We start from the raw sequence: 27,032 nt of genomic DNA on the forward strand, positions 1-27,032 counted from the left end.
ATGATGGGAGGGTTAGGTCTACAAATGCCTTAAGGGAATAATAGCTACAGAGTATGTTGTATTGCAGTAACTGTTACACTTCACTGCTTATCCATGATTGGGAGATTTTGTGAAGCCACATCAGCCGGCTGTAACAGATGAAGAAATCAGATGTTTAAGGTCTTTTGCGAAATATACATCACCTATGACTGTAACACTGCCTTTAACATTACCACCTTTCAGTGATTATGTGAGAAAACAAACCAGCTGCAAAAAAAATGATGGAATCATAACTTTAGAACTGCTATTTCATACAAACTTTATTCATGAAAACACAACAAATTTTAAGACATCTTTAAACTACACTCATGCAAAAGACGAGATTCACACTTTGATTTTTCATTATTTGCACTTTGGTATTATTCAATACCACACATTCTAGCAATTTTTTTTAAAGAAAAAACCCATTAAGTATCGCTGTTGTCAGTACACTTACAGAATTCTTGAACATTCGTTGTTTCTTTTCTATAAGTCTATTTTTCTTCTATTATTATGATGTTAATAAGTTGTGTAGTACCTCCAATTTGTAAGGACTAGGTAGGTACTGGCATGGTATCACAATACTTACATAATACTGAAAAGAAATTATCCAAATTTGACTTAAAATTTTGTAAGGCTTCTACTTGGTAACAAAATTGGACTCAAAAACAAAAATGTGAGAAATGACAACAGTTAACTTCACTTGTCATGTTTCCCAATTATAAAATACTTTGTAAAAATTATACATTCAGTATCTTGGTCCCACATCTTGGAATACTGGAATGGAAATACTATATTTGTGTATGGTGTGTTTTCTGTATCTATTTTGTTAATATATTTCTGGTAGTATCCTAGTTGAAGAATTAACACAAATTGGTCTTTATGAGCCTAAATAAACATGATACTGAAATAAAGACTCAGTAAAAGTGACATATCCTAATTCGTTATGAATCATCAACAGCTGATCAAGGAACATTCCTTTACAAACTGAGCATTCATCTTCCATCTCTACAACAAATCAAACAATCGTTATTTTTATCATGATCAACACCATGACACTCATTCAACCGTCACTCATCATTCAACATTTCAAAACAAAAACAGTGTAGAACATTCTGTCACACTAACATTAAGAAGGGTGATGGTTTCATTCATCAGAAAATCCTATGTTTTCTAAGATAAGGAAGCATTTGTGAACTTCATTTAATAAATGAAAGTACTTAAATGTACTTGGCAGAGACAACCAAAGAAATGGAAACAGTAATTAGATTTAAACCTATAGCATAAGACCTCAAAGGATCTGTTTACCTTCCAACCTATCAGTAATACTACATTGATAAGTAGTTAGAAATGAAGTGATGACTAGTTTGAATTTGCTCTTAGTTTATACCCCTGTATAAGTGACAGAAATTAATACCATTCCTATCTGTGTGATATTCCCAGAAAGTTACAAGTCTACGATTTAAAACTGAGCAGTTAGATATTTAACCTTTAAAGGTCAGTCACAAATTCATCTAAGAAATCTGTTCATGAATGAAAAGCTGAAAACCCTGATTACATTTCACTTCATTAAGAATACAATTGTGCATATCCATTGCATTAAACAAAGTCAAGTAGACACTGTAATTTTACACCTGACATTAAATGCACAATGAAGATGAATTAGAACCTGCAATATGAGCATGGTAAGAGTAAACAGGGTAAACTAATACTTTTTTGTGGAAAACACATAAAGGAAACTGTGGCCAAGCTGAACCACACTTTGACATTCAGCTGCGTTGATGTCTAGTAAAGAAGAACACAGTGGTGGTAAATTCCAAGTAAACAATGAGACAAACAAAAGACAACATTTACCATCGAAGTGAAAACTAAAAAAAAAGACTTACATAGTTGTTCATGATTCCTAGGATTTGTTGTATTTCAGAACTGTCTATCATGTCCATACCCTCGACATAAAGCACAATTCAAAACCTTCTTTGCCAAAATGGTTTTAATAAACGTAATAACAATCAATGCACAAATGCAAATGTCCATTGATCCAGAAACATTGTAAAGACATTGGCCTAAGTGACAATGTGTTGCTGCCGAGATGAAATATGAGCACAGACATAACTACTACCACAAGGCTGTTTGACTATCAGAAAATGTGATAACAGAGATGGAAATTGGTGAGTCTGATGTAAAAGATACCATAAGGGCTGTCAGAATGTCAAGCGTTAAGTCAGTGAATATTACATGTTATAACAATGTCATGCTGGTAGATGTTTCAGGCATTTTCCTGCTGTTGGGCTTTGTGACGTTGCTCACTGGTCAAGAGATTGTCTGATCCAGGCTTTTACAGACACATAAAGTGTATATCTTTGGACCAATGCTCAATTACAGGACAGAACTATTACTTCTGAAAAAGCTCCAATTCCTAACATACCGGTATTTAGTATAAGGACTCGCACATGGCATAGAACTGGTAGCAGCCGCAGATCTTTACATTGAAACTATGACCATATACACTGTTTAATTACAACACCTAAACACTGTAAAACTAAATTTTATAGAAACTTTAACTAGCAGACAAATTAAAAGTATTTTCAATGACCATATCATAAACAGCGTGAACAAATGCTTTGTCAAGCTTCAGCTTATACATAGTGATATCTACTTTTGTTTAATACAAGATATCACTCTGGCTGATGATTCATAAATGCATTATCATGATTGCTGGAAAAAAACCCACTTAATGGTACTATGAAACAGTCATAATTACATTTGTATATTACAGTGTACAAAGATGCCAGAACATTTTTAGGTATGGCTGCAATACACTATAGTTCTATGACCTCTGAAGAATACAACAACCTGCAGATGAAAACAGTACATTGTTATCAACAAACTACTCTTTCAGCATATTAAATACATAAATGCAGTGAACACTTAAAAAATTAAAAGGCAAAATCATTTCACTGAAACTGATATAACAGTTACAATTATATATCACAACATACAACTGTATCAACATCAAACAATGACCTAAAATCTGAAAACTTCACATTATCCATATAAAACACCACCGACTGTTCAACTCATACTTTTCATTACTGGTAATTAACACACAATAGTTAAATCATGAACATCACAACAAACCAATGTTTGAAACATTAATGTTCTTAAACAGTTGTGCACACAATGCTATAGCTATAGTTGAAATATCAGAAACATGAATTTCAGACATCTTGCAAGAAAACTGTTGTTGATAATGAACACGTTTTCCTTCTACATGTTGTAACATGTTCAATTTGTTGAATTCTCAGACGGCAAACTAAATATTATGCAGTGTTAAACCTAGATAATCAGGCAGAATTACTAGTCCTTTAGTATGGTTTGTCTGAAATGTCATGGAGTGCTTATCATCAATACAACATGCACATCTTATACCTAGATATCTGAATAACTTATTATCAAGTATATATCCTTTCAGATGAAAGCAACACAATGATGATACCAATGATGCATTTCATTCAGTAAGTAAAAGCTGTCTTGGGCATCTCTGTAGATGTGGAACATAACTTGTTCCGACAGCTGATATTAACTTCCTTTCAAGATATTTGAAAATCAGTGTTTTCCATTTTGCATTGCATTTTTAAGTTACAAGGCCAATTGGTATCTATCCATACAAAGACATCTGACGCTGAACATCTTCCATAGATGTCACACCGAATTTGTCAGGCTGGGTTTCCATCATCTTGAAGATCTGCGCAAGTTGTTCTCGTTGAATGTCCCGCTCTTCTTTCAGCTGCTCTGGAGTCAACCCTTCCTCAATCTTCTTTGTTGTGACTCTTTGCTTTACTCGTTTCACCTCCCCTTGAATGTGTTCACAGTATTCTACAGGGTCTCTCCCACCCAAGCCATCACCATCTGTTGGAAACAAAATGGTAAATAGTCATACTAAATATCAAGGTAAAGGGTTTGTTATTGGTATTTTTCTGATAAGTCTAAAAGTTGTTCGGTTCTATGCTGCTTTTTTTAAAAAGTATTGTATACTCAGAAATAACTCAACTTCCAAAATTGTACATGTTATTAGTTTCCAATAACAGTTGTATCATAATTATGAATGAACCGAGAACACATTACAACAGGTAGCAAAGACAGACAATGGATGTTATGACTTCCAGTGATCTTGACCTTTGCGAAAAGAAGGTATTTTGGTAGTATTCTTTTTCATGAAATTACAGGATAAAGTCACCAGTGCATATCACTAATCTGATTTTCAGACAAAATGCAACAGGTTAACCAATGTATGAAACTCCTAAGAAGGACAGGAATCCCACCGGGCTGATAACTTAAAAATGTTGCTGGCCCTGTTAACATGTAACCAGCCCTGTATTAAAAACAGGAAACTGAGGTCAGGTATTAAATTACTCTTATCAAAGAATTACTTATAGTGAGGTAAAGTTAAACATATGCAAAAGTTCATTTCTCTACATGTTATTCATACAATTGGCACAGGGGATTTGTAACTCTCCTTGTGAAAAGTAAACGTGCAACAGCAAATTCAACAAAAATGACATGGTCACAGAAAGCATTCTTAAGACCAATCACATTTAGTGTTAGATAAAAAGGTAGGATGATCTATGGAAGTTATGGTTTGATCATGAACTCTTCATACAGACGTCGTCTAGCTACCAGAATTGTAAACTATTTTCAAAATATCCCCCATAGTCCCCCATAGTCTGTGACATGGTAAAATATATACCCATGGAAAATGGATTGGCCTACAGGGCTGGCTATACAATAAAGTTGTAAGCCATGTAACTAGCAAGCAGCGAGCCGCCGGGTAGATGCTATTTCATACACTGGTTAACTCAACATGGGAAGAAACTTCAAAGTTTTAAACTTTTGAAACATGAATCAGCTCTTTCTTCTCAGAATCAAAATTTGTTCATTATTGACTATAATTGTGACTGGTTTGGCTTCTGTTGTTGGTTATTGCAGACAAAGCTTAAAACAAGAAGCTACGGATGAACATCCTTTACAACATGTTCAATAAGAAACAGCAAAGAACCCCTTAGTGACTTCTGGTAAACAAACTGGTGTTAACAAACTTGGTTGATAAAATATGAAATCTGAGATAAATTATCACTGGCATGATGACCTATCACTGATATTTGCATTAGGTATTTTAGATCAGCATCATGTTGTTGAGTCTGATGCTAACGGGCAACTAGTGATCAAGTGGATCATTAAAACTGCCCTTAATTGATGATTAGATGACTGAGAGATCTGGTTTTGTTTCTGATGAAGGTTCTCCATATGCGATCATGATTTGATTTTCACCACTTGCATGAGTTTTGTAACACTCAGAACAATACTTTTTGAAAGGATTGATTTACAGTTTGAACGTCATCAATGTTCACTGTTTTGGATATTTGAATGTGCAGTATTACCATAAAAAAACACTGACAAGATTAGACAAACTCCAACATTACATTTATGCACATTAAAGAAAAAAAGATGGATAGCTTTGCATTTACATGGGATAACAGAAAAACTTTGAAGTACAATATTCGCCCACTTCTAAAAGCAGATAACCCCAAAAATATCACGAGAAGCTAAAGTGTTGAATTGAATTTGAAAGTTGAATAAGCCCCCTCTCGTTTCAAATATATTGACAACTTATTTTATTCCCTGAGCGCAATGTACAAAAGCAATACTAGACGGTAAACCTTACCTCCTTTATGCTGATCATCATCATCTTCTGCTTCATCGTCGCCATCACAATCTTCTCCGTCTCCCTGCTCACTGTCTTTATCGTCTGCACTCAATTTGCGGGGATCACCCGCGTCCCAGATCCTTGTTATCGTTGATAACGTATATTTCGTTGACAGTATAAGTGCAATGATTGTAAAACCTAACACTACACCAGAAATACTTGCAGCATTATCAAAAATAAACGAAAGATCCAACATTTTCTTCTGCAGTTTTAGTCATCAAATATGACAGCTTGTAGACCTGTGTTGACGTTCGAGACGAATCTCGCGTCTCGCGTGTCGTTACGAGACCACATTTTCAAGATGGCCGCGCCCACGGGTACTAACAAATTACCGTACAATATTCAATGTAGAAGATTTATTCCCAGTTGCGGAATGATTTCGTTGATTATTGTTGTCACTGGCATTGCATGCGTGTCATTCAAATCTTGTCTGGTTTATTTGCAGGTGTCATGATGTTAGCACATTTAACTGCGTGAATCATTTAATTTTGGATTTTCTGTCTCCATGCTAATTGCACAGCATTGTCTCACACTCACGTCCTTCAATGCCATTTGAAGCTAAATAGTAAGGCGAATGTTTATAAGCCTACGACATTCATGTATGAGCTATTCGGAATTATTCTGGACAATATTCTTGTTAGTCTGTGTTATGTGGGTTTATGTGAAAGTATAAGTACAAGTAAGCATGACATGGCAGATTTTGGTAAGAGTTTCTTCCGTCCCCCCATCCAAAAATAACATTTATGTATTGATACTAGAATTATTAACAAAGCCTAACACAACAAGTAACAGAGGACACACAAAAATAACTAAGAGCCCCAAAATTAAGTACATTATAAAGGGTTGAACCACTTACTTTTGCCTGTTAATCTGCAGACGAAAGAATGTGGGGGAATGGAAGGATCTGTTTTCCAGATTTATTATAGTATCCCTGGAATATGTGTTGTAGCTTTTAGTGGCATTAAATATGATACAACTAATATGCTTAAACAGAGTGGATACCCACAGGTTGTCACTTGAATTAAATATCTCACATTTGACAGCAATATTTATAATCATGTATCGACAGACAAAATGTCTGATTGTCTGATGACTGAGAGTACTTTGGAAAACAATCTTCCAGGTTGCTATTGTTATCATCCTTGTAGATGGCACAGCTGTTAGCTTGTTGGCACCTCACATAATGTCAGTTGTCTCAGGCTATTTTTGGTTAGTTGTGTATGGGTAAGGGTAGATTACATGCGCGTAAACCAATTCTTCTATGTGTATGCTCGACAGTATGAAAAGTTACATATATTTAGATAATATTGAGGGCTTGCCTAACCGTTTTAGAAACAATCTCTCAGTATCATTAGAGTATGTTTGGTTAAAATAACTTTGCCACCATGTAGCTGTGTCTATCCCTGTTTCATGGCTGGAACATGCAGTATCATTACATATGTTAAGGTTGTGGCTTATGGTAGAATAATGACTTATGTTTTGGGTTGTCATTTTAGGCACTTAAGAATCAGCAGTTCTTGCGAGATTATAGCATGGCATTTCAAACAAGTCTGGCTCTGACAATCCAGTGTTTGTTATTATAAGCAACATCACACAATTTCTTTTTTAAATTTTCATTTTATTCAATCAGTAATGCGAATGTAATTGGCTCTGGTCTATTCACATTCAAGTAGGCTGATAATGTAGCCTTATGGTTCATGCCCAAGACATGGATTTGATTGTCCATGTAGGTAGAATGTGTGAAGCCCATTTCTGGTGTCCCCCTGCATGATATTGTTGGAATATTGCTCAAAGTTTAGTAAAACCTCACTCACTCACTCACTTACATGTAGTGATTCTGTCTTTATGATTGTTATGCTGGATAAAACCACTTCTTTGCAATGAACGTTTCTTTTATGACACACATGTAAAGACGTGGGAATAGTTGGTCCTGAAGTTCTGCCGTCGTTATCCATGGAACTATGGTAATGGGCGTATATTTCCACTGTTGTAGTGACAGATCACCTGTCAACTGTCCGCCATGTCATTCTGGTGCTGTCAGGAAAGGGAGGCGTAGGAAAGAGCACAGTTGCCACCCAGCTGACACTTGGGTTAAGAGCTGAAGGAAAGAAGGTATGCAGGGTGCCATTTGTGTGCCAGATTATCTCTCAGATGTATTAAGGATATGTCAGTCATGCATTTGTATTAAGTTTTGCACTCATTATGGCTTCACGTCAGCCAGAGGTAATGAGTTTGTCCCAAGTGATTAATGTCTGCTGCCTACTGGCAAACAAGATAAGTTTGATCAGTGCAGAGAACACGCTTCTGTAGGCTGTTCATGGCACTGAGCAAACATGTTTGGTTTGTGAAAGTGAGAACAGATGTAGGCTAGTGCACATGCAGTGCATGACAATGACAGGGATTCCGCGCATACTATGCCTGCTCATATGACAGACCATATGCTTCACTACACTAGATTGCGGACAACCTTCATTCACAAGCGGCAGTGGGCAGCACTCATACATGCCAATATGGGTCAGGTGTCAAGTCAGTGCTCAGCTTATCCTTGTTTGCCAGTAAGTTATGTCAGGCATCCATCCTACATTTAGCTGACATGCCTGAATATATAGATTTTATAACAGGTTCCAGACACAAACGTGTTAAGTTTTACTGATATGTACACATTAAATCTCCAAATCATCATCAATATATCATGGCAAGTATATCTTTTACTTCATGATGAGTGTGATGTTTTGATACAGATTCTGGTACTATTATCAAGCATATACACTGTAGAGCTCACCTGACTTCTTTAAGTTATGCATGGCATTATTTCACGACTTCACTGAAAATCGCTCTTTTGTACAGCAATATTAGACTTTGATGGAGGAACATGGTAATTATTATCATCACCTTGTTATGTTCAGAGGGTGGGATCGTTTGGTTGAACTGAATTCTGTTATCCCTAGATCAGAATGGATGATGGTTTTAATGACTATTTTGTGTCAGGTTGGCCTGCTTGATGTTGACCTCTGTGGCCCCAGCATACCACGCATGTTTAATGTGGAGGGCAATGAAATCCATCAGTGCCCAGATGGGTAAGCAGTGGTGGAAATGTTTGTATGTAGCTGCACTTGTGAAGAACTTAGTGATGACTTTTGTGAGTTACCTGTGCCAATAAGAATACTTTTCAAAAATTGGTGAATGTTTTTGTAACAAACTTAAGATTAAAAGTGGATGTAATTTAGAAGATTGTTTAATATCCTTTGAGATTCTTAATGTATCCTGTTCAGTGTTCTTACTTTCATTCCTCGTCTGTTTATTGAGTTACTTGTAAGAAAGTATGATAACACTGGTTTATGATAGCACTGGTCTATGCTAATTGCATTTGGCTTTCTGGTGTTGAAAATTTAAGTTTCACTGCATCCATACAATGTAAAACAGTATTTTGTGGATAACACTTCTTTATTTTGTGAGTGCGACGGTTTGATAGTTTCCTGTACCATTGTCAAGCAGGAGATTGACTCTGCTTGTATGTCTCAACTTGTATAATGCCACTCAAACATGCATCCAAACAATTGTAACAGTGTCAGTAAATGGAAATGGAAACCAGAGAAAATTGTTTTGTACAGTGACTGTAGTTTGAGACCGGTCAAAGCAAATGCATAATGTCTATGCAGATTAATGCAGATACAACAGACAGCTTTACAGTTTGCTCTGATCAGAGCAGAGGCAGTATAGTGTTGTCAGGATTAATGGAAGTCGTTTGGTTTTTATGATGCAAGTTTGAACACAGGACTTTTGTACTCTGATATCGTCATGGTCCAAAACCAGCATGGCTTCTTGACCGTTATTGATTGTGCCAGGTGGGTGCCAGTGTACGTGGACAAGGAACAAAGGATAGGCATCATGTCTATTGCATTCCTGCTCAACAACAGGGATGATGCAGTAGTGTGGAGGGGACCCAAGAAAAATGGTAACTATTACTCTTTAGAAATGTAACATACAAAAAAACCTTTAGATAAAACCTTTTTACATAGAAATGTTACATCCATACAGTATTGTCATACAGCTTTCAACAATCATCAAGGGAAATGGACTACTCTATTGGTTAAAGCATTAGCTCATGCAGAAGACCCAGGCTCAGTTCCCCACCTGTCACCTATTTCTGGTGTCTCTGATTTGATACGACCCGTGAAGGTCCCGGGGTAGAATAGGCCTTCAGCAACCCATGCTTGCCATAAAAGGTGACTATGCTTGTCGTAAGAGGCGACTAACGGGATCGGGTGGTCAGACTAGCTGACTTGGTTGACACATGTCATCGGTTCCCAATTGCGCAGATCGATGCTCATGTTGTTGATCACTGGATTGTCTGGTCCAGACTCGATTATTTACAGACCGTCGCCATATAGCTGGAATATTGCTAAGTGCGACGTAAAACTAAACTCACTCACTCACTCACTCTGATTTGATACTGCTTGAATATTGCTAAACTCCTTTCGGGATTCCAGGGTGGTGATGGTCCAAAATGTTCAACTTCATGGATCAGGTGTCCAGCCTAAGTCACTTTGTTGAGTCAATATTTTTGATGATAATATCAATCAGATTTCCTTATGCACAGGCCCATCATGTAGCGGTCTTATTCAAGGGAGATCCTCCTTGGGGTACTTGTAAGCATTAAAATGTCCAATTTTATTTCCTGTGACAGTTATAACTAATATTTCAGAAAAACATTGCAAAACAAAAAACTTTTTTCTGTCTTTTTCGGCCACCTTTTCTGGGCCCCTGAGGTCCCCAATGGCCAAGAGCATGTAACTCTAAACGTGAACCTCATACCTCACTTTTCACACTATCGTTCATGTGTCAAGAGGTGTGCATGGGTTCCTAAGAATTGAATTCTTCAAGCAAATACTATGAGTGAGAAAGAAGCAAATTCTGTATGTTCAGTACATTTCTTTTTGCACAAGCAATGGGTTGAACAGGTACACTTAATTTTCCGTTCATAATTCATTATAACTTTGCCATCAGGTCATTCGTTTTCAAGCCATGTGGCGTGCAAGATGGCGACTGTCATGGTGCTTTCTTCCTTATTTATCCAGTAGCATAATAAAGTGTCATGTAACAAGCAGCAGCAGCAGTATAGTCAGTGTAAGGGATACATATATTTGGTTGAAAGGAGCATAGAATGCAACTCCAACACTGTATGTACTGTTTTCCTCTGCAGCCATGATCAAGCAGTTTCTGAGTGATGTGTACTGGCGCGATTTGGATTACCTGATCATCGACACCCCACCCGGTACCTCTGACGAACACATCTCGGTAATGGAAGCCTTGAAGAAGTACAACCCTGATGGAGCTGTTCTAGTCACTACACCACAGGTAGGTTCTGACATCATAATTAATTGAGTGACCCAACAAAGGGGACACTTACAAGTTGTAAATTGTGTATTTTCATATTTTTGTAATCTTACTCCCCGACCCATATTCATGGGTGAGTTTAGAAGTAATTCAGGCATAAGACGTAGTTTATGTACTTAATATAGTTTACATGTCAATCTTGTCAGGTCACAAGATAATACAATCATCCTGTGTACAGTTATACGTTCAGTTATCTCAAAATGGACAATGCCATTTCTAAAGCACCAGGTTAGTGATCCAGTGAGGTTAAGGTGTTGGGATCAAGCCCACCTGTGACCAGGTGTAAACGCCTTGGAGTCAACTTTGTGTGCAGGCTCTTTCTGTGCTCTCACAACCCATAGTGTACAGTACACAACCCTGTTCACTTAAAACAACCCATGAATCCATTGGTATATGACCAGATGGTGGCCACATGAATACGTGCAGTAAAGTTGGACAAAGTACTGTAACTATGTGTCCCAACTGTGGCAGCAAGAGTTGTATACTCCCCAGAGAGTTCAGATTGATAATACGATGTGACATTGAGATTGACATTCAATGATTGAGGGAAACCAGTACCAGCACCTTGAGCAAGCACTGGTTGCTTGGATATGTGCGCTATATAAATATCCTATCCTGAAAGTTCTATCTTAGTAAATGTCTTCTGCCTGTCCAATCCTCACATTCATACAATAGTTGTTACTTAGGGAATATGTCGATGGTACTGAATTACACATTTGGCAATAATGGCCATATGTGATTTACAGAGGGTTGTATTTACAAACAACCAGATCATTTCGCTCACTGATTTCAGAGTATCACTGACTATAATATGTTGAACAGCAAAAGAACACAAGTTCGAAAAAAATGAAATTTCGTAAAAGTAAGCGTTCATGTATATGTCTTCTATTTAAAAACTTGACCAAAAAACCCAGATTTTTATTTCTTTGCTGTTCAGTTTATGTGCATATAATCTGTTATATGTAAATATACACAGGCTGTGGCTGTTGGTGATGTGAGGAGAGAGCTGACATTCTGTAAAAAGACAGGGATACCCGTCATCGGCATCATAGAGAACATGAGTGGCTATGTCTGTCCTCACTGTGCTGTAAGTTGGTAGATGGTAGCTCATGGTGCCCCTAGATGGTAGCTCATGGTGCCCCTAGATGGTAGCTCATGGTGCCCCTAGATGGTAGCTCATGGTGCCCCTAGATGGTAGCTCATGGTGCCCCTAGATGGTAGCTCATGGTGCCCCTAGATAGCAGTCTAAGTAAACTTAGCCTCAGTACTTTTCGTTACACTCCACTACTGAGTCAAACAAAACCTCATTTGAGGTTGCATCAGGTAACCTTTGAGATTGACCAATCAGATTGACCACAGCTTACCAAATCACAAAAGTGGACATTCATCACATACCTTTTGAATTTTCTATCTCAAGAAGGTTCGTACCCGAACAATTCCGGATGCTATTTAGTGTACAATTGCTTCCGGATGATGCACACAGCGCATGTTACAACCATGACAGCGGCAAGTTAACAGGCACTGAAAATAGTGTTTTTGGCAATATTCAAGGATGTCATCTTGTGGAAATATTAACTTATGGTAACCATGCCAACAGAAAACCCAAAGTGTATATGCTGCAGGTCAAATATCTGTATTTTATGCGGTTTGTGGAGAGATCTGTGTCAGTGACCTGAATATTTTGTAAGTGCTTCCGATCCCTAAGTAGTAGCCATTGTGTGGTTGATTAAATCTATTTAACTGTTTCGCTATTGATTGGGTGGTCATGTGTCGCTCAAAGGTTACCTGACATGACCTTCTACTAGGATTTGTTAGACTCAGTGGTTGAGTGTAACGAATAACACTGAGACTAAGTTTACTTAGACTGTCCTAGACGGTAGCTTGTGGCACTCCTAGACAGTAGCTCATGGTGCTCCTAGATGGTAGCTCATGGCTCTCCTAGATGGTAGACCCACTGTGTTCCTAGATGGTGTTTTGTGGTGCTCCTAGATAGTAGCTTGTGGGATTCCTAGATGGTAGCTCGTGGCGCTCCTAGATGGTAGATCCATTGTGTTCCTAGATGATAGCTTGTGGTGCTCCTAGGTGATAGATCATGGCACTCTTAGATGATAGCTCATGGCACTCCTAGACAGTAACTCCTATCATTCCTAAGTGATAGCTCATGGCACTCCTAAATAGTAGTTCATGCACTCCAAGACAGTAACTCAGTAGAATATAACATGAATCAAATCTTATAAATCAGATCAGTGGTCCAAACTATTTATATTATTGACATGGTAGCTTTATAATCTATAGTTATCAGTTTCCATTAAACTAACTAAACATTTAAATGTTTATCAGGGTTCGTTGAACTTTCCTTCGCACTTTATAAGGATAATTAAGTTAATGGTCATTGAAGAAATGCAAAGTAAATTATGTGTTTCTGGTGTTGTGAGATTTACAATAAACAGGGTTGGCTTGGTTAAGAGGAAGTCAACTGTTTGATGAATATAATTTTGTTATGGACATTATGTCTTTCATTTGATATTGTTACAAACAAAATTTGATCCTTAAAGACTTTTGACTGACAACAATATTTGCTGCTTCGGCCAAATATTGGCAACAATATGCAATGATGGTCTGATGTGTACTTCTTGCAGGAATGTACCAACATCTTCTCAAAAGGTGGTGGAGAATCATTAGCAAAGCAGAGTGGAGTACCTTTCTTAGGTGAGAAAACTGTTTTTATTTATGCCTGTAAAACATGTTATTCAATTGTTGATCACTTTGTGAAAACAGACAGACCTGCTTGACTGGAAATTTAGAAGGTGATTAATAATAAGAAAGTCACTTTATGGATGACAGCTTCTTCTTCTTGTTATATTTTGGTGCACAGTTTAGTATTTATTCTCATATTATTGTCAAGCAAGAGTTTTCACTCGTATGCATGGTAATATAATAAAGAATTCTTAACTTACCTTACCATAGGTCTTATGCATATTACCTCAAGCTTCGCTAGTAGAGATTAGACAGACGTTGATTCGCCATTGCCTGAATGGCTACCTCGTATAATCTACGGATGTAGTCACGGAAGTGACGTGATCTCCCTACTCGCGGGAAAGCGAGCCATCCCAAAATTCACTTTTACTTCTAGCGTTCGTCTGATCAGACGTGTTTGTTTCGCTCGGAGTTTTCTATTGTGTTGAATAAAGTTGTCGTTCAACAGGTAGGTATGTCTTGTTTCCCTAGGTGTGTGGTTAGTTAAATTGAATTTAACTTCACTTACCTTGCTACCTCGTGTTGTAAATGTTTCTTTTTTTTCTCACTTCGATGTGGGTTTTCCTGCGTCGTTTGTGAGGTGTCATGGCGGCCTTGGAGGTTCTTTATTCCGTCAGGAATACTTCCTCCATCTGTTCTGCTATTTTGTATGGTATTTCCTCCCGATTTTTGCCGTTTTTCATGTGTTTTTTGTCCCACGTGGCATGTTTCACAGGTAGCCATGTTGGTTGCTAGCCGTCGCTGTCGCGAGCTTACAGGCGTACCCACTTTAGGTTGGGGGTGCGCTTTTGCTGCATTTTCTGTGTAGGGGTGTTTTTCGTTTCTACCTCTAGCGTTATTGTTTTATTTCACGCTTCGGGTATGTTTTTATCTGTTGCAGTTAACTGTGTATGACTCTGCAGTTTTGTACTGTCTGCAAGGGGCAGAAGTCAGCCAAGGATCCCCACCCCTGGTGTCCGGATTGTGCATCGCAGACCTGTTCCCTTGACAGCCGCTGTCAGCATTGTACTAGTCTTTCAGTGGCGGATTTCAAGACCTTTTTAGCTGTCCGTAGAAAGAGGTTTACTCAGCGGAAGAGGAGAATGTCTTCCCCAGCTTCTTCTTTAGGTTCTTTACAGGACGACCCGGAGCTGCCTACCTTTACAGCACCAACGCCGACGTCTGGTTTGGAGCGCTCATCTACGACGCCGGTTCGATCGTCTCCGGAGCCACTTCGCTCGGACGCCTTTGTTGACTTATCCCGTCCGGACGCCTTAGCGCACCCAGAAGTTCAGAGGCTATTACGGTCTCTCCTGACGCCCAGCACTTCTACTAGAGAGCCAGCGCCGACCTCAGCTACTGTGCCAGCGCCCATGTCAGCGCCTGCCTTGATTCCCGAACTAATTTCAACGTCAACGCCTACGCCAGCACCGACACCTACGTCAGCGCCTATGCCCACGTCAGCGTCTACAGCCTTGATGGGACACCTTCACTGGTTCCAATACCAGCACCTATACCTACGCCAGCGCTTGTTCAGACGCCGGCTCCTGTGCCTCCGCCAGCGCCTTACCGGATCCCCAGGATTTCTCACACGCTATCTAGAGAAGAGGTGCTACAACGTCAGCTAGACGAGGAGCGCGCTCGGCGCTTAGAAGCTGAGCGCTCGAGACGCAGATCATGGTCCAGATCTCCGAGGAATCGGCGCTCCTGTTCTCCTCACCGTAGTCGGCGCCGGCGCTCGCGCTCATGCTCACGCTCTCCTAGACGACGGCGCTTCCGTTCGCGATCCAGATCTCCTCGGCGCTCTTCCAGAACCCGGCGTTCACGTTCACCAGAGGCCTCGCGAGTTTCACTGAAGGATTCTTCTACTCGGACGCCTTCTACCTCTTCCACCCAGCGGCGGGAATCGACTTCAGTCTCTTGGGAAGATTTGGAGGAGCAACACTTCTGCCCTGACTATGAAGAAGAGGCAGGTGTAGGCGAGGATGATGGCACCTATCTACCACTATCGGCAGTGTTTGAGTGGATTGCTGACAGGCTACCTGACTGTCCTTCTCCGTCAGTCGATCCTAATAATCCGGCGTCCATCCGTTTGTCCCCGGAACTACTCATTCCACCTCATCCTATGGTGGCGGATGCAGTGTCTCTCCTGGACGAGGATTTTGCCAAGCTGTCTCTGAATCCTACGATCAAGGCGTCTAAGTCAGATTACAAGATCCACAGCCTAGACTTCACAGATAATGGTGCAGCCCAGGACGACTCACTCAAGCGCTTGTCAAGTTCTTCACTCTCAGCTTATAAAGTGCAGGACTCCAAATTAGCAGCTATTGACACGGAACTCAAGCGTATGCTTAAACCCATTTCGGCGTTAGCCTCAGCTACTTCAGCGGCTGCAGCAGACCTATCAGAAGACAACGCCTCCAGGGTGGATCATCTCACGACGATCTTCCAGTGGCAGGGCAAAGTTCTTCATGACTTACTCGGTCACTTACGTGCAGCGTTGGCTATGACTACTTCGGTTCGCCGCTCCGGCTTCCTGGATACATGTAATTGGCAGGAGGAATTTAAGCGCCAATTACCTCGGGCTCCCTTCACTTCCAAGTTTCTGTTCGCCGACAAGATTCCAGATATTTACAAGTCGCACGCGGAATTAACGAACACTGAAGTCGCGCTGTCTACCTTTGAGGCGCTTGGTTCTGCCTTTCGTGGCAGAGCCAGAGGAAGTGGAAAGAAGCGCTATATTCCCAGGAGGGAATCCATCCGCTCCTCCTTTGGGAGGGGACGGGGCCGCACCAAGGATAATGACACTCAGCGGAAGCCCCAGGAGCGCAGCCGGGACACCCCCTCGACGCCAGGGCGAGGCAGAGGCAAGCGCCCCTACTCTGGTCGCTGAAGCCGTGGATGTCTCCGACTGGGACCTCCCACCCCCAGTCGTACCTGTCCATCCGACTCCAGTAGGTGGGAGACTAGGGATCTTCTGGCCCAACTGGTCATTCCTAGAGGATCCGTTTGTAAGCAAGATTCTGAAGTCCGGCTACAAACTACCATTGGTCGAGACTCCACCGCTGACATCTACTCCCCAGTCGCGGATATATCCTCAACACCAACTAGCTCTCCTAGAGTCCAATATCGACATTCTGTTATCCAAGAGAGCCATAGAGACAGTGCTGGAACCCCACCGCTCCCCGGGGTTCTACTCACCCATCTTCCTGGTGCCAAAGAAAGATTCCGACAAGATGCGCATGATTCACAACATGGCGGTCTTCAACAGACAGTATCTGGCCGACCCTCCTCATTTCCGAATGACGTCCCTAGAGCAGATTCGAGCCAAATTGTCTCCCGGGGCTTGGCTAGCCAGTCTGGACCTACAGGACGCTTACCTACATGTTCCCATACATCCGCGTCACAGGAAGTACCTGAGGTTCGTCTTCAACGGAATACATTACCAGTGGAGGGTGCTTCCGTTTGGCATTTCTACGGCCCCGTGGCTTTTCACACGCATCACGCTTCCGGTTACCAGGTTTCTTCATCTAAGGGGAGTGGACTTCGATCCATACATAGACGACTGCCTTCTCAACCACGGCAGTCCTCTACTGCTACGCAAACAGTTGGACTTCTCCACCCGCCTGCTGCATCAACTGGGTTGGATGGTCAACACCAACAAGTCACATCTGGAACCAACTCAAGAACTGACCTTCATCGGGGGATTATTTTTAACAAAAGACAATCTTGTCAGGGTCCCTCCAGATCGATGGCTAAAGATTCTGGCGTTTGCGGATCGAGGTCTCTCTCAACCCATGACCCTCAGAGAGTGGCAGTCTCTGTTGGGTCTTTTGACATCGGCGCAGGATCTTACTCTCAGAGGGCGCCTTATGCTACGGCCCTTCCAGAGGTTTCTGTCACCATTCATCCAGATGAACGACCTCAAGTCACGGGTTCTTCTACCTCCACATCTACATCAGTATCTCCGGTGGTGGATGGTAGAATCGAATGTCTGCGTCGGCGTCTGTTTGGAAGACTCCAGTCACGACCACGAGTTGTTCGTGGATGCGTCTCTACTAGGGTGGGGCGCCCATCTGGCGGGCCGAACGACCTCAGGGCTGTGGTCCGACGCCGAAAGGTTGTGGCACATCAACAACCTGGAATTGCAAGCCGTCATTCTAGCAGTTCGCCGCTGGCTACCGATTTTGTCCAACACCAAGCTCCTGGTGGCGTCGGACAACTCCACAGTCGTCTGGGTTATCCGGAATCAGGGCACGACCAGGTCCAAGCAACTTCTAGACCAGATGTTCGTGTTAGCAGATCTGCTAGACAGCAACGGGATCACAATCAGGGTTCGACACATACCCGGCTGCAAGAACATTCTGGCAGACGCGTTGTCGCACCCAGGCAGACCTTCACCGACGGAATGGATGCTTCATCCAGACGTGTTTCGTCAGATTTGCCTTCGCCACGGAAGACCCCTGGTGGACCTCTTCGCCACCAGCTTCAACCATCAGCTACCAACTTACGTGTCTCCCGTACCGGATCCACAGGCTTGGGCAGTCGACGCTCTATCTCTGTCGTGGGAGGGTCTAGACGCGTACGCTTTTCCACCACCCGTTCTTCTCCCAGAAGTGATTGGCAAGATCAAGCAGACACAGAACCTGAGACTGCTTTTGGTCGCGCCCTGGTGGCCAGCCAGACCGTGGTTCCCCGATCTGCGACGCCTCGTCAGCGGAGATCCGGTTCAGCTTCCAGATTGGCCACACCTCCTTCGTCATCCGCACAGCCAACAACTCCATCCAGATCCGCTGAGATTCCATCTGCACGGCTGGACCATTTACAGAAGGCATTAAGGGCGAAAGGCTATTCCTTGCATGTGGCGAATGCCATAACCCGAGCTCATCGGACATCCACCAGATCCCTCTATGATGACAAGTGGCGCTCATTTGAAAGCTTTTGTGCTCAGAGATCACAGGATCCCATGACAGCTTCCCCACAGTTCGTGGCGAATTTTTTGATGTTTCTACGTAATTCCAAGCATCTCAAAGGGAGTACGTTGGGTACCTACTTGTCAGCGTTGAACTCCGTCTTGGCGGTCAAGACGGATCGTCAGATTTCTAAAGTTCCAGAACTGGTTGCCCTGCTGAAGGCGTTCAAGTTGGAGGACCAGAAGGTCAAGTTCCGCCCTCCAGCTTGGGATCTGAATGTTGTTTTGCAACACTTGAGAGGCTCCCCATATGAGCCCCTAGAGGATGCTTCCTTCGAGCTGTTGTCCAGGAAGACGGTCTTCTTACTTGCCCTAGCTACGGCAGCTAGAGTTAGTGAGATTCATGCCCTGGATGTCACACAAGTGCGTTTTGAACAAGCTAGGCATGGTCGAGTCCACTTGGGATTGCTGTGGGACTTCATTGCCAAGAATCAGCTTCCCGGGCAACCAGATAGACGGTTCTCCATCCCGCCTTTATCGACCATCCTCGGACGACATGATACGGAGGAGGAGTTCCTGTGTCCAGTCAGGGCCCTTAGATATTACATCCAGAGGTCTGCCTTGAAGAGACATTCCCGAAAGAGACTGTTTATCCCTTTTTCTTCATCGTGCAAGGGGGAAGTTAATAGAAACACTATTGCTCTGTGGCTTCGTGCGACTATCCTGGCGGCGTACGATGCCAAGAAACTCCCCCATCCGACGGCGAACAACCCCCATGAAATTAGAGCCCTGGCGTCCACTATGGCCCTCCACAGGAACTGTACGGTGCCACAGATTATGGAGGGTTGTTTTTGGAAGTCGTCCACCGTTTTTGCCTCACACTACCTGAGGGACTTGGCTGTCGAGGACATGGAGGGGCTTCAGTCTTTTGGCCCGTTGGTGGTTGCACAGCAACTCACCCAGCCTTCCGCCCATTAGGTAATTGTGTTGTTCTTACCTTTGGTCTTAAGATTAACCTCACCCTCTGGGTGCGTCGGTTTCTCTTTGGAGTTCCCTTGGGTTATGCTTTGTCCTGTTTCCAGGTTTGCCCTGTGACGTTGGCATTGGTCTCCCGGGTCTCCTGTGCATGTGCTTGGTCTGCTGAAGATGTGAAGGTCCTCCGGAGTCCACACCACCGTCCTCTCTGTCGAAGCCATATGCATAAGACCTATGGTAAGGTAAATTAAAAATTTATTAAAATCTAAATATTTTAGATATTTAAATACTTACCTTACCATAGGGCGGTGACTCCCTCCCAACGCTGGATGCTCCTCCCCACTTTGGACTCATCGGACCTTTCTTTCCTGCTGCCAGTAAAAGTGAATTTTGGGATGGCTCGCTTTCCCGCGAGTAGGGAGATCACGTCACTTCCGTGACTACATCCGTAGATTATACGAGGTAGCCATTCAGGGAATGGCGAATCAACGTCTGTCTGATCTCTACTAGCGAAGCTTGAGGTAATATGCATAAGACCTATGGTAAGATAAGTATTTAAATATCTAAAATATTTAGATTTTAATAAAGTTGTCATTCATAAAATATCATAAATATCTTACTTTCAGACCTGTTGACATATATCTGACACTCAACATACATAAATTGTCACTCAACATTGTTCAAATATAATTTCATGAACACAGTGAAATAAAAGCTCATGAAAATCAATGTGCTGTACCTTGTTCCCCAAAGATATATCTATGAAAACCTGACTGACTTTAAAAGTAATGTCAACATTCCAGTAATTCAAACGAATTCAGTAAACATGTATAATTTTGTTTCTTAAATTTCAGGAATTATATGTAAGGAAAATTTCAGTAATTATGACATAATTCCTGAGTGAATCAGACATTATACATAATTACTGAAATTTTCAGTAATTATACTCGTTTACTGATTATACATATTTTCTGTCACATATACATTGCTTATATAATGATGTGTTACAGGATCAATTCCTCTGGACCCCCAGCTCACTGCCAGCCTGGACCAGGGAAAGAATATTGCAGAGGCATACAAAGACTCCCCAGCTCTTGGGGCTATTCAGGGAGTGGTGAAGAAACTGATGAAGGTGGATGAATATCTACCATGACAACAACACCAGCCAATCAGGGACCTCCAATATATTCCATGCAGAAGTAGCATTCACTGCGGAGCATGGGAAGTGAATATAGTGCTGTCCAAATGTAAACAGTACATTCCTGTGTTGATGTACATGGCAGATCATGCAGCCTCTCGTCACACCTTGTGATGATGTGAACGTGTAGTTTCTTTCCTCATTATATGGTGCTCACATCATTGTTTCTAGAAAAGCAGGAAGTGAATAGCGTGACCATGGCAACTGTAAGATCCCTTGAATGGTATCAGCATTGTGATAACTGAATGCTCTCCGTGTGTTAACCATAGTATAAACTGATCCTCATGATCAATGATAATCTTCATAAGAATGGCATAAAGATTTTAAGGTACGCAGCAGCCAGATTTAGTGAAAACTATTATGAAATGGAATCGGATCACAGAAGGAGTTCAGGTGAATACAATCATCATCAGTATTGTTTTACCTCAGTCATGACTTTGAAAAGAAATACTATTAGACTTGTTGATTTTGATGCCATGTTCATTATATTTTAAGTGCGATCAGTATATATCAGAACTTTCCTGCCCTTTCATTCTGCTGTCATTGAAACATGAGATGCCTTCTCTTGTATTGTCATCGCATCTTTGAGTGACAAGGCATTCCAGGTTGATGTCATGTGAGAACTGTAGGGAGTGAGCGCTGTGGAAATGTTTTATTGTACAATGTTGATAGAATTGTTTTAGATTTGTGGATGTTATTTTCTGCTTCACAACTGTTTGATTGGCATTCTGTAAGTTGATGAATAAGAAAGACAGCAGCGAGTTTTATGGCACACAAATTCTGGTTTAATATGTAAGGTCACATTTCAATTTTGATACACCACTCCCTCTCACTCCAGCTTGATACCTCTTTTAAAATCTTTTTCAAAATGTCCCTACGGGTAATATAACAGAAGTTACCCTCCATATGTGGTCAGCGTGTTTTATGAGTCACCTTATATATCACCTTGCACTAAAATAATTTAAATTAAAATTTTGCACATGATTATTGAGATTCAATTTATTGAAACCATCACTTGAGTTGACTGTAATCATAAAACAGATACCCACATATACCCAGAAACAATCATTGTTTGTTAGTTTTTTTCTTTAGAAGATTTTTGGTTTTTGTTGTTATTTGTTTAACTGTTGTAGATACCGTGTTGTTTGGATCAGTGATGGTACACAGTACATATTTCCACACAACTGGTGCAGAGTATAATTTTATGAAGCCAGTAGACCAGTCTTTACTAGCATTAACTGTACATTTGTTATGAAAATATGATGTATCATGACGAAAAACATTTATTTTTCATGGTGTTCACCAACTGTCTCACTGAAGTTACCGCAGAGTACTGGCAAACAAAAATAAACACTGACCTGACAGTTGACTTATATTAGTATGCATGAGTGCCACCCACTGGCTGCCAGCTTGCCATTGTCAGCAAAGGGGCCCCAGCTTGTCCAAATGTAGTGCAAAGGGTGAAGCGCTTGGTCTATCTCAGTGCGGAATCAATTTCATTGTCATACACTGCACATGCACTAACCTACATCTGCTCTTCCTTTCACAAACCAAATGGGTTTGTTCATTGCCATGTACTGCCTATTTCTCGTTAATGCGTTTTCTGTGCCGATCCAACTTATCCTGGTTTGCCAGTAGAGTAATAATCCTGATTCAGTTTTCTTGAAACCTATTTTGTCACTATGTCTCCTGACATTTTTTGACTGGATGACATCATTGGTGAAGACTCACTAGCCATTAGAAATTTCCAATGTGACTCGATAAAAAAGAGTGCATGTGACAAGTAGTTTATTGAGTGGATATAGCACAATAGAATGATGCACATTTAACCACCTGACTTTTTCATCTGATCTTTGAACAGTTTGAGGGTAATAAAACTATTTCTAAAGCAATACGTGCAGACATTCTTAACATCTTGTTAAATCAAACATCATTCATGATACCATTTTGAAATAACTGTCTATCAACTCTATATACGTTGAATTCTGAGAACTCCCAATACTTGGTGAGAGTTTAGTTTATTTTTTTAATTACTTTTTCTTATTTTTGAAACATTTAGGTTTGTATTTTATTCTTGGGCTTTGAATTTTGTCCTATGCAAATTTAGTGCTGAATACATTCACAAAGTCAGTCACAGAATAGGCTGTTAAAGATAAAGTTTTTATGTCTTGAAGTTCTAGTTCTAAATGTCTATTGAAGGCATGATACTGGCTGATAATTGATATTCTTCATAATGTCAGTTGATCAGTTGATGTGGAATTATTTAGCAACATATTGATAAAAACTCTCGGTTGTTACTAAAATCTGGTTGAGCTTGACAGAGCAAAGATCACAATGCTGAGCTATACCAGTAGCAGTGTGTTGGTAGATACATGTATGTATAATAGTGTCAGGAATGTGTGTTGGAGTTGACACCACTGAAATATCCAGGTATCGGTGTCTGTCAATAGATACATGTTATAGTATCAGGGCAAGTGGTTATGTCAGTTGCACTGAAATATCCAGGTATCGGTGTCTGTCAATAGATACATGTTAGTATCAGGGCAAGTGGTTATGTCAGTATCACTGAAATATCCAAGTATCGGGGTCTGTCAATAGATACATGTTATAGTATCAGGGCAAGTGGTTATGTCAGTATCACTGAAATATCCAGGTATCGGTGTCTGTCAATAGATGCATGTTACAGTATCACGGCAAGTGGTTATGTCAGTTGCACTGAAATAGACAAGTGTTAATGTGTCTCAGTAGATACATGTCTTAGCATCAGGACTATGTGGTTGAGTTCATATCACTGAAATAGACAAGTATCAATATGACAATAGGTACATGTCTTAGCATCAGGGTATGTAGTGATATTGTATCACTGAAATATACAGGTATCAATATGTCTATAAGTACATGTCATAGTATCAACATGTGGTGATATTGATATCACTAATATATCCAAGTATCAATGTCTCAAAAGAAACATGTTATCATATCAGGACTGTGTGGTTGAGTTAATATCGCTGAAGTCTACAAGTATCAGTATGTGCCAGTAGCTGTTCTGGAAGCATTAACATGATAGTATTCTACTCAACTTTGGATAGGGATAATCAGTTTCAGTACATACTTGGCATGCATTTCAGTTTTATGAATCATGGCAAAACAAATATTCCCTCAAGCTTGGAGGGATGGGAGGCTTGGTCTGAGTAGCCACTTAGGGGAATCTGCTGCTGACAGTAAAACCCTTTATGCCTCTGTACAGCTAGTAATGTCCCTGCTACTGGTGATGTTGCCCTGTCCGTTGCTATGGCAACATGTTGGTGCTACCATTGAATATGTGCTTAGGATTAGGATAGACTGAAATTTTGTATGTAGTGGGTATTTCACTGTCTTTTTAAATGATATTGTTTTCTTTCTTTTGATTTAATCTTTTTGAGTTTGGATCACAGAATTGAAGGATAATTTTCTCTAAATCATATTTAATTCAGTCATATGAAAACTGAGTGTTCTTTAACTACATCTGAGGAGCATATGTTACACATAGGTCAAAAGAAAATTCATTTGGAAATGGCGTATTTTAAATTTTGATTGAGATGAATTCAAATAAAACTTTTCACAGAATTGTTTTCGGCTTCAAACATTTAGAGCAGTATTGTAAAACAATTATTTGTGGTGAGCCTTGATAGTGTTGATCATGTGTAAACTATGGATGGTGATAGGGTAGAGCCTGGTACAGGACATATAGGATCCATGCCTCTCATGCTAGCTGTAAACGTAGTAAACAAGAGTTGTCAGTCAAGTAACTAAGACTGGCTTTGAAGCATTACCAACACTCATGGGCTTTCATGCATTACATTCCTCTACTACTACATTCTAGCTATTTTTAAACTCAAAATACTTGTAAAAATGCAATTTCTCAATAGAACAGAACACATATTTTTATTTTCTCTCAAGACAAGTAGTGCAGATCACAGTGACTCTGAAACATATTTGTCTGTATTAATCAATTTATGTTCGACATTGTTTATACATCAGGAATGTTTAATTGTTTGCCTTACAAGTTCATGTTTAATATTAAGAGCTTGTTCATGTAAACTCTTAGCACATCAGTGATCCAAGATGGAATTTTTTACCACATGTTTATGCTCTGTTTCATCGCATCTAAAATCAGCAAAGGTGGAAAAACTTACTAGTGTTCAGATGGTTCTGAAAACCTATTAAAAATCAGTCTTTACAACACTTCTCAGTCTCAAGTATAACAATGAAATGGATGAATTTCAAACAGTTTTGCTATTGTCTAACATTATGGACATCTCTTGCCCTTGTCCTATATGTCATGACTGTTCTCGTGTAATAAATTATTGAAACTTGCTTAGCATTCCCTAAATGATCTAGGAGATGAGGCTTCTGGATGACATGGGTCCTAAAGGTAATGCTTCTGGGTTACTGGGGTCAGGAAGATGAGGCTTCTTGAAGTCCCAAAATCGATCATTCTGGGTTAATGGGCCCCAGAAGGTGATGTTTTCAGATTACTTGGGTCCAGAGGGTGATGTTTATGGATCATTTGGGTCCAGATGGTGATGTTTATGGATTTCTTGAGTCCAGAAGGGGATGTTTATGGATTACTTGGGTCCAGATAGTGATATTTTGTATGACTTCGATCCAGAAGAGGACGTTTTTGGTTTACTTGGCTCCAGAAGATGTTCCCAAAGGAGATGTTTTAGGATTGCATTGGTCCTGATGGTAATGCTTTTGGATTTCTTGGGTCCAGAAGGTGATGCTTTTAGATTACTTGGGTCCACAAGTTGATGCTTCTGGATTACTTGGGTCCTAAAGGGGATGTTTTTGAATTACTTATGTCCACGAGTCCAGAAAGCAATGTTTCTGGATTACTTGTGTCGACAAGGTGATACTACTGGATTGACAGGTTTTAGAAGGCATATGAAGCTCCAGAGAATCATGTTTCTGGGTCTAAGGGTTATTGGTGTCATGGCCAAGAGGTGTCCTTGTATACTCCAATTCTTCTGTTTGAATTGTCCCCTGTATGTTTCATCAGTATATTGTCTAAAGTGACACATGTAGCTATTACTTTAGTGGTTAACATGGATCTTCCAACTGCATGTTTTACAGAATTATGTTTTTATTAGTAATTTGTGTAAATACACCTGACCTTTATCAGCTATGATTAATTTGCTTCAGAACCTCTGTTTGACCAGTGGAACCTTTCATGCAAACCATTCGTCCATACTGCAGTGTACAATCATATATATGTGTTTGTTATATAAATATGTGATAATGTTAAATAAAAACAGAATATTGCATGTATTCCATCAGAACTTTGTGGCATTGTCCTTTTTTCATTAACTGTTTCAACACCAGTCAACCAGAAGCTTTTACTGCCATGACACCGAGTTCCCAGTATGCCATATTTTGAGGGTGAGTGAAGGGAGAAGCGAACCAGCGCCTATCATCGGCTGCACAATTGCCCCTGGATTGTTGGACAGACCAGGGCCCGCTTGCACAGAGCAATCTTAGTTACAATCAATCTTAGGCCCCTACAATCAACTTTACAATCACCATACAATTGCCCTAATCCACTTGCACAAACACGATCTTAAGACATCATGGATTTAAGATCGCGATCTTAATTAAGATCGAACTCTTCAACGTTGGACGTAGAAATTTCTTAAACTCGACTCCTGTCTACAGTTGTCTTCAAGTGCGCATAGCATGCAGTGCAAATACAACGTGGAACTGTTTACTGCACACAGATGACATTCCTTCTTTAATCGCACCTTGCAGATTTGTCATGACAACAAATATAAAACAAACAAACAAACAAAAGAAAAACCCAAACAACCCCAACCCACAAATCTTTGAAGTAAATAATAACGTTGAAGGAAGCGATAACGTAGAACGTAACATGTATAATCACTCGTGCCTCAAGGGTTATTCTCTATTTTTTCTACATTCTAATTTTTTTATGAACTAAACATGTGATACTGCAACCACAGAAATATCATGTTTTATGCAAATACTGAAATACA

General features: G+C 40.5%; 2 protein-coding genes across 2 annotated transcripts; one reads left to right on the plus strand and one right to left on the minus strand.

Annotated features, from left to right (window-relative positions):
- Positions 1-283: 283 nt before the first annotated feature.
- LOC137284608 (matrix-remodeling-associated protein 7-like) lies at positions 284-6,054 on the minus strand. Its single transcript, XM_067816488.1, has 2 exons — positions 5,741-6,054; positions 284-3,927 (listed from the first exon to the last, which is right to left on the minus strand). The coding sequence occupies exons 1-2, from the start codon at positions 5,976-5,978 to the stop codon at positions 3,677-3,679; spliced, it is 489 nt and encodes a 162-aa protein (XP_067672589.1). The 5' UTR covers positions 5,979-6,054; the 3' UTR covers positions 284-3,676.
- A 21-nt stretch (positions 6,055-6,075) lies between these two features.
- LOC137284609 (cytosolic Fe-S cluster assembly factor NUBP2 homolog) lies at positions 6,076-26,321 on the plus strand. The gene is made up of 8 exons (XM_067816490.1): positions 6,076-6,099; positions 7,776-7,894; positions 8,771-8,859; positions 9,628-9,737; positions 10,986-11,140; positions 12,156-12,266; positions 13,819-13,888; positions 20,813-26,321. Exons 1-8 carry the CDS (start codon positions 6,084-6,086, stop codon positions 20,953-20,955), a joined length of 813 nt encoding a protein of 270 aa, XP_067672591.1. The 5' UTR covers positions 6,076-6,083; the 3' UTR covers positions 20,956-26,321.
- Positions 26,322-27,032: the final 711 nt, after the last annotated feature.

Source organism: Haliotis asinina, chromosome 5 (assembly GCF_037392515.1).
Source record: "Haliotis asinina isolate JCU_RB_2024 chromosome 5, JCU_Hal_asi_v2, whole genome shotgun sequence".
In the NCBI taxonomy this organism is placed as follows: Eukaryota; Metazoa; Mollusca; class Gastropoda; order Lepetellida; family Haliotidae; genus Haliotis; species Haliotis asinina.

What these genes read in the sequence shown, in the direction of transcription:
- LOC137284608 (XM_067816488.1), bottom strand. Translation starts at nt 5,978, where the DNA reads ATGTTGGATCTTTCGTTTATTTTTGATAATGCTGCAAGTATTTCTGGT. An exon ending in TGATGATCAGCATAAAGGAG is followed by an intron (nt 3,928 to 5,740) that starts GTAAGGTTTACC and finishes TGTTTCCAACAG; the next exon opens with ATGGTGATGGCTTGGGTGGG.
- LOC137284609 (XM_067816490.1), top strand. An exon ending in TAAGAGCTGAAGGAAAGAAG is followed by an intron (nt 7,895 to 8,770) that starts GTATGCAGGGTG and finishes ATTTTGTGTCAG; the next exon opens with GTTGGCCTGCTTGATGTTGA. An exon ending in GAGTGGAGTACCTTTCTTAG is followed by an intron (nt 13,889 to 20,812) that starts GTGAGAAAACTG and finishes GATGTGTTACAG; the next exon opens with GATCAATTCCTCTGGACCCC.